The sequence below is a fragment of the Rattus norvegicus genome, chromosome 7 (assembly GCF_021556685.1).
Source record: "Rattus norvegicus strain SHRSP/BbbUtx chromosome 7, alternate assembly SHRSP_T2T, whole genome shotgun sequence".
In the NCBI taxonomy this organism is placed as follows: domain Eukaryota; kingdom Metazoa; phylum Chordata; class Mammalia; order Rodentia; family Muridae; genus Rattus; species Rattus norvegicus.
Window position 1 is genome coordinate 88883175 of NC_141540.1, and position 18009 is coordinate 88901183.

Consider the following 18009-nt stretch of genomic DNA (forward strand, 5'->3'; position numbering starts at 1 on the left):
ATATCTCACTAGGGAGTGGGAGGAAACATAAACGAGAACAATTCAGGGAGATCTATTCTGAGGGCAAGGATGTTTTTGCTTGAGTAAGCATTTTATGGAGCATTCTGAAATCATTAGAGCAGACACAAAGCATGGTTTCATTCACTTTTTTTCTGACTTCTACTTCAAATATGCATTGTCAAATCTCCCTCTTCCTAAAAACAAACATCTTGCAAATATAGTCTAAACTTTCTATATCTCATTTTCAAACCTTTACTTACCTTAACCCATTCATCCAAAATAACCCTCTGTGTAGTGAAGTGCACTGTGGGAAAGTCTCTACTTGCTGATTCTCTGTCCCAGTCTTGGAATAAAAAACCTGGCATCCTTCTTCACATTAGATTTCTCGCTTTTTGGGGGCAGGGGGAAGAGTTAAGGTTTGTATAAAGGAGGTCCTGCTCCCATAGCTCCCTTTTGGTGGTGGTAGTGGTAGCAACAAGTATTGGGAATGTTTTCTGTCACATTAGAAGATGCAACGAGTCCTTTTGAAAGTCAGAAATTCAAGAAATATGTCCTTTCGTGCTTGATTCACCAATAAACTCAACCATTTATGGTATTGTCCTGTTCTAGGCTTTTGTGATAAATCTATGATCTCTTCTTGTATTTCATTTATTATGAAGTTCATTCTTTTCTTCAGTAGGGAATCCAGATTATTTTCAATTTCCTGCTATTTCAAATAAAGCTGCTATGAACATAGTTGATCAAGTGTCCATGGGGGATGGCAGAACATCTCTTGGGTGTATGCCCAGGAGTGCTACACATAGGTCTTGAGGTAGAACTATTTCTAATTTTCTGAGAAACTGCCAAATTGATTTAAAGAGTGGTTGTACAAGATTGTACTTCCATTAACAATAGAACAGTATTCACCTTACTCCACATCATTAGCATGTGCTGTCCCTAGCATTTTGGATCTTAGCCAATCTGATGGGTGTAAGGTATAATCTCAGAGTTGGTTGGATTTGCATTTCCCTAATGACTCAGGATGTTGAACATTTCCTTCAGTGTCTCTCGGATATTAGAGACTTCTCTCTGTCAAGTATTCCATTAAGCTCTGAACCCATTTTGGGTTTGGTGTCTAATTGAGTTCTTTATATATTTTGTACATTAGCCCTCTGTCAGATGTAGGACTGATGAAGACATTTTTCTCAATGTGTAGGCTGTCATTTTCTCCTATTAACTGTGTCCATCCCCTTCAGTTTCATGAGATCCCATATATTAATTGTTGAATGGATAAAGAAAATGTGGTTTGCTTATACAATGGAATACTATTCAGCTATTTAAAAAAAAGACATCGTGAATTTTTCAGGCAAATGGATGAAAATAGAAAATATCATCCTGAATGAGGTGACCCAAAATCAAAAGGACATGCATGGTATGTATTCACTGATAAGTGGATCTTAGCTATAAAGTACAGGATAAACATGCTATAAGCCCCAGATCCAAAGATGCAAATAACAATGCAGGCCCAGGGGAGGATTCTTGAATCTTTCTCAGAAGGATAAATAAAATAGATATAGATATTGGAGGTGGATAGAGAGAGGGAACTGGGTAAGAAAGTGGATGGGAAGGGGAAAGTGGGGATTATGTGTAGGGAGAGCAGGGGAGAGTGAAGAGAAACAAGCAGTGGGCAGTGAAGGGGACATCATTAGGTTGTGACAGAAACGTGGGATTTAGGGGAGATCCCTGGACTCTATGGGGGTGACCCTAGTTGAGTCTCCTAGCAATGGGGTTTATGGCACCTAAAGTAGCCCTCGCCTGTAGCCAGGCAAGACTCCCCATGTTGGGCTAAGACTTCTTTTTTGGGGGGGGATAAGACTTCTACAAAACCTTTTATCCCAAATTCCTCCTGCCTACAAGTGTGTAGGGTCAAGGGAGCAGAGATGGAGGGAATGGCCCACCAATATCTAGCCCAATGTGAGACACATCCCATGAGCAAGAACCAATCCCTGACACTGTTTATGATACTGCTGTGCTTGCAGACAGGAGCCTAGTATAACTGTCCTTGATTGGCTCTATCCAGTAGGCAAGTGAAACAGATGCAAAGACCCATAGCCAAACATTCGATGGAGCTTAGGGAGTCTAATGGAGTGGGGAGAAGGATTGAGGGCTCCAGAGAGTATAGCAACTCCATAGGAAGACCAACAAAGCCAACTAACATGGACCCTTGGGAAATTCCAAATATTGAACCACCAACAAAAGAGCAAACATCAGCTATTCCTAGACCCACTTCCAAATCTGTAGAAGATGTGCAGCTTGGTCTTCGTTCGGGTCCTCCAAAAACTGGAATGGGGGCTGTCGCTGAACCTGTTGGCTGCTTGTGAATCCCCTTCCCCTAACCAAGTGGCCTTGTATGTTCTCAGTGGGAGATGATGCTCTTACTCCTGCAGTGACTTGATGTGTCAGGGTAGCATAATAACCAGGGGGTTACTCCCCCTCCTCAGAGGAGAAGGGGAGGGAGAAATGAGAGGAGGAGCTGCATGACAAGTGTGACTGGGAAGAGGGGGCTGGATGTCCGAATGTAAAGTGAATAAATAAAAAAATAACAAAATAAATAAATAAAAAGACACCAATCCCAGGTATACGCTTGAGTATGTAGTTAATATAGCAGGCTCTCATGCCTCTTAATTGTCAAACTGTTGAATCTACAGGGCTCTGCAAGAAAGACATATCTGTAAATTCAGTGAATAAGCACATATACACTTGGCGACTGCATTCTTTCTTTCACATATGTACCTATATTCTTCATGCGAAAGTCTCCTGAAGTGCTTGCATTCTGTTTGTACTATGGAGGACGAAATGACTATTCTGCTACATGGTGGTAAAAAACCCTACGCACCCCATGAATCTAACAGTTACAAACAGTGAAGCTAAAGATACATAGCTCTCTCTTAGTTCCATAACTTTTTCTTAGATATATTGAGAGTGGAAAGACTGAACTCATTATAGAGATTGAAAGGTTGACATCCAACATTGGGCTCTCTAAACCACTACTGTCTATATTGTGGGAAAAAAATTAACAATTTTGTTTCTACTTAGCTAAGGGTCAATGTTAGCAATTAGAGAGTTATCAGAAACATTGGCTTTGATTCTTCATAGTCACATTTGTTAGTGTTGTTTTTCTTGTTTGAGAGGCTGCAAAGAGCATATTGTTTGAAATTTTTATGAGACTCAATAAGAGACAACTTTTCGTTCACTCAATTTTAACTAGGCATCTTAATTAAATTACCAGCTTTGAGCCTATATAATTACACAGTTCTTCCAATATATTTCATTAAATGAAATCCATTTTATCTACAAAGAAGCTCAGTGAATATTTTATCCCCTAATAATATTCAAGAACATGATCATGTAACCAGAAAGAACAATTGTCCATCTATTTTTACTTGGAGCTTGCCTTAAAATAAAAAAGGGCTCTATTGGCTACAGTTTAGACTGCTAACATTTAACAGGAAATAGATATTCATCAGAACCTTAAGAAATCCAGATAAAAACATTTTATGAAGAAACATATATGCTCAGAAAATTTGAGAAATAATTTATTTCTAAATTTAAAATACAAACAATATATTCCTGTATTTTTAAGAAATACACAAGGATGTGTCAAGCAGAACCTAGAGATGTCACCATGAATGTGTTATATAATGTTTGATACTGAATAAAAAATCATTAATATAGTGAACAAAGAAATATAAAAATTTCAAGACAGCTTTAAAGCACTCACTCCAACCAAAAGAAAGGACAATAGTGAGAAAACTGGGAGAGAAGAAAGAGTGAGCCACAATTTTATTTTAATTATGTGAACTTTAGTGTTAAGATTTGTTTAACATGTTTCCAATAAAGAATTATATAATTTTATGATTTAGCTATTGAAACAATTTGTTTTTTAATTATTGTCTTGGTTTGGCTTTTCTTGCTCTGATTGAATACATGATCAAAAACAACTTGGCAAGACAAGGGTTTATCTGAGCTTAGTGTTTCATATCATGTACTGGCAAAGGAAGTCAGGGAAGAAACGCAAGGCAATAACATGGTGACAGAAATTGACACAGAGGCCATTAGTAAATGCTGCTTACTGTTTTTTCCCCTCAACCTGATCAGACTAGTTTCTTAAATCATTTATACCCATCTACTCAACTATAGCATCACTGAGAGTGAGTTGGATCCTCCCGTAACCACCAATCAGTATTACCCAGGGCATTTACTGAGCTAATATTCCCTCTTACTAAGTGGCTCTAGCTTCTGTCAGTTGATATAAAATTACCCAGCTCTAAATTATAAAATATATACTTCAGATTTTATGCCAAAATTACAGATAATTTCTAACCAAATGCTTATTTTCATCCTGTAATTTAAGCCCCCCATGTTTCAGAATTCCTTACTGTGATTATGTAACATTCCTTAGTTTTAAAATGACATTAACCAATGACTCTAAATCCTCACATCAAGGAACTGTTTGTCTCCCTTGTGTCTGCAACAGAGATAGAAGAATTTATGTTCCATTGTCTTGTTTCTTTAAACAGCAAAGTTGGGGTGAATTAGAACTCACTCTTTGACACCTTGAGAAGAACTTTCTTGATTTATTCTATGTCTCTTGGTATGATGCCTATTTTTAGTTCTCTTCATACATTGGTTGGTTTGTTATTGGAAAGTACAGAAACAAGGATTCATAAAGTTGAGCTACAACTCAGAAGGTAGATTGAAAAGATCTGTCACAAATGCTCTCTCTACTTCAAATATGCATAGGTTCCTGTAGTAAGGGAGAGAATTTTTCTACTACACACCTCAAATGAAAATGTTTGACAGCTTCTCAAATGAAAATATTATCATGGGATGAAGTCATCATTCTATGGGACAGAGCACAGCGGTCTATATGCTGCTTTAACTTGGGGCTTTCAGATAAGATAGGACTTCCGAAGACATACAAGCACAGTATAGGATAGAAAAGAGAAGAAAAACTTCTCTAAAAGGCAGTTGTATAGGCTAAAAGAGATAAATTGATGATGATGATGGTTATCTAAAGAGTATAACTTGAATGTAAAAGAGGTGTGGGGGAAATATTTTTGAAGCTTGTGTTTAGTATATATAAAATGTTCACACCCCAACCAAAGAAAATCAATATCAAATGTTCTTGGTCACCAGTTGCCCTTTCATACTTTTCATATAATTTCCAGGTTTGCCTATACCACATTAAACAATTGAGTCACTTAACAGCTAAAGTGTTAGGAAAATTTCCCACCTGTATCTACAGGTGGAAAAGAACAATAAAAAGACATGACAAAATGTCAGTGTACATTCCAAAGGACATTATAGAAAGAACCCTAAAATAGAAATGACCTTATGAGAACAGTGAAGGAAAAGGATGTCCAGCTGAATTCCATGTGCTAGATCATAGTTCAGCATTGTTGTCTAACTTCTCAAAAACAAGGACTATATTGGAATTATTTGAATAAGTCATCTGGAAAATGGTCCTTAGGTAAATGCAAAGGAAAGACACCTTCCTGAGATACTAGAATACTTTCTCAAGGAAAAAGAGGACAGTCATGATGTCTATGACATCAGAACTTCCCTGTTATCCAAATACATTCCTCAGGGGACTGGTTGCTACGGATGTATTTCCAATTGAGGTATTTGATGAATCCCTAGTTCAGAACATTTTGTTTTCCTAGAATGAGTGCTTTCTACTGGTGTTCAGTAATATTGCTTCAGTTATCATAATTATCACTCTTGTTTAGCTTATTATTTTGTTAAGTAAAAAACTATTTCTGCCATATCTGCCCCTATCAAAATAACCTTTCTCACTCTGTGTACAGAACCTATTTCTACTATTTTCCTAATCTGAACTCATTTTTCTATACCCACAGATTATATGAATTTTGTTTGTGACAAACATATTTTAAAGTTATCATTTAGTGGTAGCTGACTCCACTACCTTAGTCAGTAGAATTCTGTGAAAACTTGAAAATCAGTATTCTAAAACCATTAAAATTATGGAACGTGTAGGACATACAAAATTGATCAGGGTGAGGTAAAAAGAGGTTGCAGGGTCAAACATAACTGTGGTAAGTGTATGGCAGAGGAACTATGGTCAGTTTACTAAAAGACAAAGAATCAATCCCTAAGTCAAAAACCATCTCACAAATTTTTATAAACTAAATGGTAGGTGAAACAAAATTAAATACAGAACATTGTATGAGAACAAAGTTGAGTGATGGTGATAAGATCATGTGAGGTATCAACAACAAACAAAAGTGTCTTCATAGAAAATGAGGCAGGTGTCATCTAATCCATCAGAATGGCATGGATAAAAGAATTTCCCAAATCCCAGGATGGAAACAAAATCTCCTAGATCACTTCTTAATATTTTCCTTCTACATAGCGGTACTGCTTACAAAATAAGATATAATAAAATAAATAAAATAAAAATAAATCCCAGAGGCTACATCATGTGGTGTTCTGTAGGAGCCTTAAGGAATTCCAGAATTTGGAACTCAAGGATAACTCAAAGTATAAGGCATGGCAGAGTGGAGGAAATCCAGTATATATTGTTCCTTTTCAAAGAAAATGAAGAAAAAGAACATTGTACCTATGGCCAAAGAGACCTAAAGTCACATAGTCAGTTGAAGAGTTAAGTTTAATTTAAATGCAACTGTATCAGGCTCTTCTCTCCCCTTGCTAACATTCTTAGGTTCTTAGCAGTTTGTCTGATAGAGAGGGAATTAGAATGCGCGAGACAGGTGTGCCTGGCCATGGCCTTGGAAGCTCTTGGAAGGAATTCTCATCAGGGAAAGAAAATAAAAGATGTCTATTTTTTTAAAAAAGGAATTTTATTAGTGAGAAAACTTCACATTGAAGGTGAGTGCAGTGATGAAATCAACAGGCATTCACCACAGTGCATGCACTGCATAGAAAATGTTTATAGATGAACACGGGTAAGAGTGAGGTTGTGGGGAGTACAGCCAAAGTGGAAAGGTTGAGAGAGCAGCTGCTATGAGTAAGAGATTGAAGAAAAGAGATGATGAGGGTTCGGGGGAAGTTTTCTGTGGAACTCATTTTGAAATCCCCTACTCAGTTGCACTAAGTACCCCATATTAAGCAATTATCACAATCTTAATGGTTTTGGGATGTTTCTATGGAATGAATATCATGCAAAGGTTAATCGTAGATAGGTCCAATTATACTCAGGGTACACTTTCAATGTGTATGAAAAAAATCATTGAATGATACTTAATAAAGATAAGTGTTCGTAGAATTTCGTTTGAGTTGCCTTCAGTGATGATTGTGGAAACATGTATTTTGTTTCCCATTAGCAGATGCAAGATTTACAAGGCTTACAAAACATCTAATTGATTGTCACTATGGTGAGACTAGATAAATGCCTTTTACGTGAAGAAGTTAACCTTTTCAGTAAGGCCAAATCCACACTTCATTAGTTAATTAGCTCGGCATGTCAGTTTTTTTTAAATAAATTGTAGACTTCAATCCTTTCTTACAACCATATTCAAACTACTAGATATTAATTCAACATCATCAGTGGGAATACATTATGATACCAACCTTTTCTCTTTAGGTTTGGTTATCTTTAACCAAATCAAAGACTTCCAAAGTTTGCAGACTGATAATGATAGTCAGGTCATTATACCAGAATGCTGGAACTCCTAGACAAGTGGGACAGAGAAGGACTGGGAGAAAGGACTGTGTTGTCTAATCAAACACACTCCCCTTGTTTTGTAAGATTTCATTAAATAATTTAATATTTCTACTTGTAGTATATAAAAATTCATAGTTTTGAATAATTTAAAATGAATTGCAATTGTATCTTTTCATGTGGAAGGAATAAAGTACAAGCATTTATTGTAGCATGTTCGTATTCTATGTTAAATGTTTGTTCTGAAGGTTTTTATGTTTGAATGAAAAACTTTTACTGCAATGTTAAACATTTTCCAGAAGCTATTTATTCTATTACATTTTGAGGGATGGAGCCACCCACTCTTCTCAAAATTTTAACCCAGAATTGCTCCAGTCTAAAGGAAATAAAGGGACAGAGAGTGGAGTAGAGACTGAAGGAAAGGCCATCCAGAGACTGCTCCACCTGGAGATCCATCCCATATGGAGCCACCAAACTCAGTCACTATTGCTGATGCCAAGAAGTTTTTGCTAACAGGAGCCTAATATGGATGCCTCCTAAAAGACTCTGCCAGAGCCTGAGAAATACAGAGGTGGATGGTCATAGCCAACGATTGGACTGAGCACAAGGACCACAATAGAGGAGTTAGAGAAAGAACAACAATATCAACCAGCCAGAACGCTCCCACCCAGAAGTCACAGTGACTAAACCACCACCAAAGAGTACACATGGAGGGACCCAGGACTCCAGCTGCATATGTAGCAGTAGATGGGCTTATCTAGCACCAGTGGGAGGAGAGGCCCTTGGTCCTATAAAGGCTTGATGCCCCAGTGTAGGGGAATGCTAGGGCACTGAGGTGGGAGTGGGTGGGCGACTGGGGAAGCACCCTCATAGAAGCGGGGGAGGGAGGTGGGATAGGGGTTTTTCAGAGGGGAAACCTGGAAAGGGGCTAAATTCGAAATGTAAATTAAATTACGCAATAAAAAAGAAATGTAAATACATAAAATATCCTAGAAAAATAAAATTGTAAAAGAAAATAAAAAGAAATTTAGAAATGATGAAACATTTAAAAATGACAAAAATATGAAGCAAAGAAGTGCAGGCAGACAGGAGCCGGATGTAGATCTCTCCTGAGAGACACAGCCAGAATACAGCAAATACAGAGGTGAATGCCAGCAGCAAACCACTGAACTGAGAACAGGACCCCCGTTGAAGGAATCAGAGAAAGAACTGGAAGAGCTTGAAGGGGCTCAAGACCCCATATGAACAACAATGCCAAGCAACCAGAGCTTCCAGGGACTAAGTCACTACCTAAAGACTATACATGGACTGACCCTGTACTCTGACCTCATAGGTAGCATTGAATATCCTAGTAAGATCACCAGTGTAAGGGGAAGCCCTGGGTCCCGCTAAGACTGAACCCCCAGTGAACGTGATTGTTGGGGGGAGGGCGGCAATGGGGGGAAGATGGGGAGGGGAACACCCATAAAGAAGAGGAAGGGGAGGGGTTAGGGGGATGTTGGCCCGGAAACCGGGAAAGGGAATAACACTCGAAATGTAAATAAGAAATACTCAAGTTAATAATAAAACAAAAACAAAAACAAAAACAAAATAAAAAAAAAAGAATTGAGTGAGAGATTGAGGCAATGGAGGGCTCAGGCTTGACCAGACTAAAGCATCACTTCAGGGCATTTTCATTTTCCCACCAGTAATTCTGTTACAGTAAAGAAGACCCATCTACATATCTGATGTGTCTACCAGACACCCACCCAGTGTAATGACTTCACAACGTCAATTAATCTCTAAATAAATGTAATTTATGAATTAAAAAAACCTCAAAAAATGACAAAAATAATATCAAAATACAAGCTATCTAATGAGCAGAACTGACAGAAACAGTGTTTACATGCATTGTTTTCCAAGTAAACCAGGCTGCTTGGGTAGCAAGTTGAGAAGTGGTGTGGAGCCGGACTAATGCTTTATTTCTTACATAAGGAAATTTGATTCTTCCTTTTTAAAATGTTTAAAAATTTGGTGGTCATGATGTAGGATTTGGACTCAGGAACCGAAAAGGCATTACAGGTCTTAATTAAAAACTAAGAAATTACCTCTTGTCTCTAGAGTTAGGTAGGACTTGTTTGCACAGGAAACCTACTCAAACTGTAGCATTAGGATTGGTAACCCTACAAGAGCTGCACCAACGTTGCTCCTGGCCTGTTTTGGTTTTGCTTTCCTTGGCTATAACTTTGTCCTACCCATGTCCCCACTGTGTTATTGACACAGACAAGAAGGGAAGCTGAGTGCTTGTTGTTTCCCTCACAAAGAAAGAAACAGTCTCCTTCTGCAAATTCATAAAGCATCTCTTTGAGATATTTGGAGAGCTTAATGGCCTGTGCCAAATTAGAGTTCATCACACTGTGCTTTCTTTTAAAAAATAAATAGCATCCATTTTTCACAGGTAGTGGAAAATTGCCTTCTAGAATTAGCAGTGATTCATAAAATTATTTGTTGTTATGATTTCATTACTTTTAGCTCCCCATGTAGTTAGGCGTCAGTCAACTTTAAAATCAATGCCCTAGTTAGGCAAATAAGGCAGTGGAATTCAGCAATTATCAGGAAGTGTTTTGTGTCTACCCACTGAGACTTGAAAACAACAACCAGAGAATGGAGAAAGCAGATCAGATCAGGCCACTGCTTACTGAAATAACTCTAAACTCCACGCTAGCCATAGGGTAATTCTGAGCTATACTGTGTACACTGCAAACCTTTCTTTCCTTGCGTATCACAGTCATTTATCATGTCCAAGTTACCTGTCCTATACCCCCGGCACAAGGACCCACTGCTATTCCTCTTTTTCCCCTGAAACCAACATTCTTCCTGTTTCCTCCTTTCTCTTCACATATCTATGACACTTTCTGACTAGCTTCACAGTCAGTCTGGGAACCACATGAATGAAGGCAGGGGTCGGTTAATAGTGACTTACAATATATAGAGAGAATGTTACTTTATTTCTCCTTATTACACATTTTATTGGACAGCTTCATTAATTTTTAAGAGGAATGTTACAATCATAGTTATCAGTAGAGTAGCTCATTTCAAATCAATAATGCTTGAAGTTCAAAAGTATTCTAAAATCATCTACTTCAGATTCTGATACCGAAATGACACAGTGATTAAAGTAATAAGGAAGGAGATTCTAATAACAAGAGCTACTAGGGCCATATAATTACATGATCTGCAGCTACTTCATTAAGAGACACTGCAGATGTGTTAAATTTGATGAAAGTACTAATTTATAGGTAATGATTGTACTTTTGAACTTAAAACCTTGAATATTTTCAAATCAGCAGGCAAATAAGAAAATTTTATATTCAGTTGGATGACACGTAAGGGGGAAGGAAAAAAGGAAGAAACTGTTTTAAAGGTTTGCCCAAGATCCAGGAGTGTGTGGTGTGTGTGTGTGTATGTGTGTGTGTGTGTGTGTGTGTGTGTGTGTGTGTGTGTGTGTGTGTGTGCCTCTAGAGTTCACTAACCCTGAAACTCTAATATGATTTCTGGGGACTCAATTAAGATTCTCAGGTTTAGAAAGCAAGCCCATTATTTGCTGAGAATTCTGCCCAGTTCTAAGGCCTTTATCACCAGCACCCCAAAAGAAGAAAAATAGATCACCCAATGATTCCATTCTTTTTTATAAGGTGTTCTAGTATATATATATATGTTACTTAATTAAATATAAATTCTTTAAAAATTGCCTGTTTAGAGCTAATTGTAATTTTGAATATTATCATTTCAACAATTAAAAATAAAACATAAACCTCTAAAAACGGACCTCTGTAGATTCCATATCAATATATTTGAATATATTTAATATCTACATATATTATTTTTATGTTTTGAAATATAAGTATATATAGTGATTAATGTTTTGACTATGTCTTACTGCAAAAGAAAAAATTGAAAAAACAGCTAGAGCCACACAATTTACTCTTCTTAAAATAAGAATGTTTTAAAATAAACTTACTTAACATTTTGTTAGTCAATCTTTGAAAACTGAATGTTAACATTAAACAGCAAAAAAATGTGAGGGAACATATAATGAATAACTGATCTTATAAAGTTGTTAATTATTACTTCAATGGTCAAAGAGAAGTTCATAAAAGCTACCAGTCTGAGTATTTATTAATAAGTATATTTGGAAAGACTCAAAGAGGGATCTTAAAAGTTTTTAGGAATAAAAATTAACAACCTAATTAAGTTCTATGTACATATACAATGAAGCTTAGGGCAGGGACTGATAACAAGACAACAGTTCTTGTGGCACAGCACACTTCTTGCTATGGTTTGCAAAGTGCACTGTGTTTGGGATTCCTCTTGCCCTTCACCCCTGAGCTTACCTCCACATCTTGGAATTGGTCCACTCCACATCACTTTTCCATCCATCAGAATGCATGTAATTGTTTCTGTTCCCTGGGTTTTAATAAACCCTTCTTCACAAATAACTGAAATGGAGCTTCCTAATTGAAAGTTGTCTCCAAAGCGACGAGCATTGATGGGTATTCCAGGATCTGGGCATTCATTATGTCCAAATGCTTTCAAAGGAGAAGCAACAACATTAAGAGTATAAGAGAGAGGGATTTCTATAGATTTCAGATGAGAAGAGTGACTGTTAAAAATGATTGTGAGTCTTCTTAAAAAACCCTTTAATTTACTTTGTAAATATAGGTAATTTTCTCAGATTATATGAGTGCAAAAAAATGAGTAATAGTTGTGATTGCTGCAACATGTAATTCATACATGAAGACTTCAAAAAATTAAGTCAAAAATTTAATTCTATTTGTGTTTATTGTTCACACAAATATCGTTATATCTAACCCAATATAGAAATCTCTAATGTAATATGTTCAGATTCCAATTAACATGAATCCTTAAAGGTTTGTGTCATCTCCTCTGAAAATTCTGTGACATGTTTGCCAGGAATGGAAAACAGTTTTCCTGGGGGAATTAAAGGAAATGTTTCAGTCCAGTCAGAAAATTGCAATTATTTTATACCTTTCCATGACAATATGGTCTCGCCTTTCTACTATGGGACTTAACTCTTCAATGACCATGTTCTAGGCACAGAGCTGTGATATTATCACATTTGATACTTAGTGGGGCCTGATGATGAAAATATCACCATGAAGAGAAATGTCAGACTTGAAGAAGTCATGTAGCTTGTCGTTCTTCAAATAAATAAGAATTTATGGGGCTGCAATGTATCCTCCATTCAGGAATCTAAAATTATTCTCAATAGTTTCTGTGTCTTTGGTCATTTTCACATGTCTCATGATCCTCAAGACAATTCTGTATTTTTCTTGTTCCTTTAGGATGCATATTTGGCAAAAACAGAACTATAATAGTAGTATGTTTATTTAACAAGGAATACATTGTTTGGAGTTAACCAAAATTTTCTCTTAATGAATCTATAAGACAATAAATGCCTAATAAAATTTTATCTTAATATAATATAAATAGAAGACTATTTCCATGAGGACAAAGTATCATGGCTTATAAGAATAACATTTATTAATTGATACTATAATTATTCTGTATGAATTCAAGCAACTGTTTTAAATTTTCCTACTAATCATCATTTTAGGGTAGTTTCTAATATGTATTACTTAATATAATTTTTACACTAAACAACAAATATAATTAAGGTGCGTTCTAAAATACATAAATATATTATAGGTACATTTATTTTAATGACTGTTTTATACTGTAAATGGAAAATTATTCACTCTTAAAGAGCTAATAAATTAAAAAATAATAAAAATATATTTCAAGTTCAATTTTCTGGTCGTGCTACACCAATATATAATGCCTTTGTAGATTTGTTCAGAAAAAATGATCTGAAGTAGGAATTATTAAATATATTTAATTACATATCACAGTTCTTTTATAGAGACTGAATGTACAGAGTATCTGAAAGTACCACAAGCATCGACCTTAATAGCATCATGCAATTAATACAAACTAAAATCTAATCAAACAGATGCAAACATGTATTCACCTACATTCATACATATGTTTCACTAAGTTTTGGATAAAGATCTCAATTTAGGCAATCTCTATGACACATATCACAGCTAATTGGATATAAATGATGTGTAGTTACACATTTGCAAAGGAGTTTCTAAGAGTAACATTGTAGAAAGTTATCGTCAAACTGAAAGGACACTGACTGTACTCTGTATCTCATTGACAAAACTCAGTATTACTTAGATAAGACTGGGGCGAAGGGTGGAATTTCATTCTAAAGACAGTGCTGACATCTGGAGACTAAATTCTGAGATAGAGCACTTTCCCATTACCCCAGAAGGCTAGACAGTATCTAAGACAGAGTGGATGAATCAAGAGAAAGCTCTACATATTAGCAGCATTCCCTGGCTTCTGCTAAAATTTTAGCACAGCATAGCACTCATAGGCAAGTATCTAAAACTGTGACGTTTTCTCTTTTATGTGCTTTAATCTTCTGCAAGTGCCATAGAATTTTCAGATGAATATTGTATATCTTTTAAAATGTAAGCCTGATATATAGGACCTAAGATAAAATATACCTCAACCTGGGAAAATATAATACATACTGCAAGTAGTACACACATCAAATAATCTACCACAAAAACTAGCTAGTAATTATTGAGCTCTTGCTAAATTCACATACGACATAGTTATTCTACCTATACTAGTTTATAATTCACTCTTATATTCTTTCAAATATGGTATTATAGTTATGGGTACATGAAGGAAATGTCTAAACATGGAGTAGTAAGGACAAGACTTTGAAATCGAGTTGTCTGAATTTTGCCAAGCTTTCAAACATTGAAATAATTTTTCTCGGTCATGCAAGAGAACTTTTTCCTACTTAGTGATGTCTTCTCTTCAGTACTCCTATGTCAATAAGAGTTATTCTTTCGAATTAGAATTGTAAGTTGTCATTAATTGTTTAAGTTCTCTATGACTTTCCGAATGTCGAAAGAAAAGTTTTCATTTTCTTTAGACTGATAAATAAGTAGCAGCAAAATCGGGTTTAAATTTATAGTAAATTTTAATAGAAAAGCCTAATCTATTGGCTGACACCGCAATAACATTGAAATTAATGTCCTTAATTTGGGCCTTTCTCAAAGAGAAAGGACACATAGAGAGTAAAGTGTGGTTGACTATCAAGAAATAAAAAGCTATCATAGTCTTTCTTTGAAACAGAAGGCTGGTTTACATGATAGCCTTTCAGTCCTCAACACATATGTTTCATATATGAACAAGCAAACACACAGCAACAAAACCCTTACTGTTGTATGTGATGTTGAAGCCACGCCCTGACATCGAGTGGTCAGCTTGAAATTCCAGTCTCAGTATGTGGCTGTTACTAGTGAGGTGGGAAGGTACCTCTGCCCCAGTAAAGGTTCCCAGAATAGGGGAATCTGGCGAGTCACCATCTTTAACAGCAAGAAAGTCAAATTGAGATTCTAGATCAAAATCATTGAAGGAAAGGTGGATCCGGCTCCCTGGATCAGAGATTATTGTCCAGATACAATTTAAATTATTTCCATAGCCTTCTGGATAATCAGGGGAAAGGACTGTTCCCATCGGTGCAGTGAAGTTAGAGAGGCAAGGAACTGGTAAAAAAAAAAAAGGTAAATAAAGGGTAAGCTTACAAACAGTAAATATTAAAAGACAACACACAGACATAGTTTTGTGGTAGTCTACAATGATAATCAATAAATTGAGAACACAACAAAGAATTTTTAAGTCATCTTATGAAGAAGAAAGGAAATAAAATTTTGTCTTTTTCCTTTACTGAAGAGTGAATTCAGGGCTTTGGGGCAAGGGTCACATTGCTAAATTGCACATACAAATTTCATTTTACATATAAACAAAAGTAGCTATTACTTTACATGAACACAAGGCTATATGCTTTGAGGTGTACATATTTGTAATTTAAATAAGAGCTACATTTTATATGGTTTGTTTGTTTGTTTTTGTGTTTTCCAACATGTGGTTTGAATATATTTGACCTGGGAGTGGCACTATTAGGAAATGTGGTCTCGTTGGAGTATGTGTGGCCTTGTTAGAGGAACTGTGTCACACTGGGCGTGGGCTTTACGACCTTCCTCCTAACCACAGAGGAGCCAGTTTTCACCCTTTTGCCTTTGGAACCAGATGTAGAACTCTCAGCTCCTCCTCCCTATGCCTGCCTGGATGCTGTCATGCTTCCTGTCTCAATAATAATGGACTGAACCTCTGAAACTGTAAGCCAGCCCCAAATAAATGTTTTTATAACAGTTGCCTGGTTATAGTGTCTCCTTACAGCAATGGAAACCCTAACTAGAAGATGACAATTCTCATTCTGCACCCTCAGTCAACTAGAATTCACTCCCAGGCAGGACAGAAGCATTTAATAAGTGCTGCTTCTGCCCTCTGAGATGGAACCTCGAGGCAGGTATCACTATACCCACTCACTGACACTTGATTTTTCCACTTGTCCTAACAGTGGTAGAGTATCCTACAGCTCTTCTTTCTATGCTTATGAGAAATGTTCACAAGCACCTATGAAACACTAAGGTTAATACAACGATTGAAGAAACAGTTTGAGAATTAGTAAGGGTCCTCATGGATTTTATCCCTCCCATGATAGTTTATGACACAAATATGGAGACAGGTTGGAAAATATGTCACTGTTGGCAAAGTCTAGAAAGAGAGGTAGATAACCAAAGTGTTATGCTGTTTTCTTTCTGAAGTTTGAAACATCTGATTGAAATTTAGAAAGTTGAGAGAAAACAAAAAACAAACAAACAAAATACAGGAAATCAATGTTAAAATATTGAAATAGTTTGTTCCAGTGCTATTAAATGTCTTCCACAAAACTCAGTTCAAAGAATATATGTCAAACTGTATGTCTTTCTCTTTGTGTGTCTCTGACTCTGTCACTCTTACATACACATACACACAGACACTTTCTCTCTCTCACACACGTATAAAATATGCACGTATAATATATGTTTAAAGCCTTTATATAGTGCATGTATAAGGTATATAAACATATATTTGTGGGGTGTGTTTATGTATATTTTTGAGACAGTTTCTTGGGATATAGGCCCAGATGTCTTAGGATTATTCATCTTCCTGCTTTAGTCTAAGTATTTAAGTTAGAGACCACTGCAATTGCCTCATTATAAATAATATGTGAAAATTTAAATCCACTATGCATAATTATATTAATCATTTAAATCCCTAGCACCATTCTTTTCTTTTTACATAAAATTGGAAGTTAATATTTAAAATTGTATTCTTAAATATAATTCAGTGGTGACTGTCTTTTGATTATTTTTATGGTATAGTTTAATGAGTTCATAAGAATATTAACTTGAAGCTCAAAATAGTATTCAGAATTTCTCAAGTAATATTAATTTGCAGTGAAATATAAAAAGCTTTATTAAAGAACATAGAACCCCACAAGCATAATACAATGTGATAATTTATTCTCTTTAGTTTCATAAGGAAAATAACACCATATTGTTTTACTTTCTTCTACACACACACACACACACACACACACACATATATATATATATATATATGCTTATTCATGTTATTTGAAAATACTTTCTGATTATTTATATCTTGGTAGTCTTAAATCAAAATACCTTGTGGCAATATAAATGAAAGTTGTCCTCATAGGTTCATGTTTGAATGCTTTGTACCAGTAATTTTTTTGGAGGTCAACATTAATAATTTATTTGAATTTATTAGTTTAAATAATCTTTTGGATACCTACACTTGATTATATTAAGAGTACTTCATATTGCTTGTAATTTCATCATTTCTTTAAAATTATTTTGCATTTTTTTCTATTTGGAATGATTTTAGATTCAATAAATTTACACCCTTTAGACTCAGCCCCATTTTAAGTCATCCTAATTTTAATGGATTCGTTGTTCTTCTCTCCAATCTTTGAAACCATGTTTAAAAACAGATTCACATTTGAGAAGAAAAGTCTGTGAAAAAATGTCCACCATCTCATTTTTAGTGCTACCATGGCTCACTATGTAACCTGCTACAGGTAAAAATCAAAGGCTTCCACATTTCCCTTCTATGTGCAGGGATTTGTATGTAGTATCTTTTGGCCCTTTCTACTTTCATTCATTCTTTAGGAATTTTATATATGTATGCAGTATAATATGATTATATCAACCCTCCATTTCCTTCTCCCAAGTTCCCAGGAATCCATCTCCAACATCCATCTTAAAGCTTCAATTCCTTTCTTCCTTTCATCTTTCTTTGTCTCTGTTTATCTCTTATTCTGTCTC

At 35.7% G+C, this 18009-nt stretch overlaps 1 protein-coding gene across 1 annotated transcript in view; it reads right to left on the reverse strand.

Moving 5' to 3' along the window:
• Csmd3 (CUB and Sushi multiple domains 3) overlaps positions 1 to 18009 on the reverse strand; it is a 1310498-nt gene that overhangs the window by 472725 nt on the left and 819764 nt on the right. Inside the window, exons 15-16 of the mRNA XM_087559497.1 lie at positions 14992 to 15318; positions 12058 to 12252 (exon numbers count right to left, since the gene is read on the reverse strand). Coding sequence (XP_087415623.1) covers positions 12058 to 12252; positions 14992 to 15318 — 522 coding nt within the window. The remainder of the gene's footprint in view (positions 1 to 12057; positions 12253 to 14991; positions 15319 to 18009) is intronic.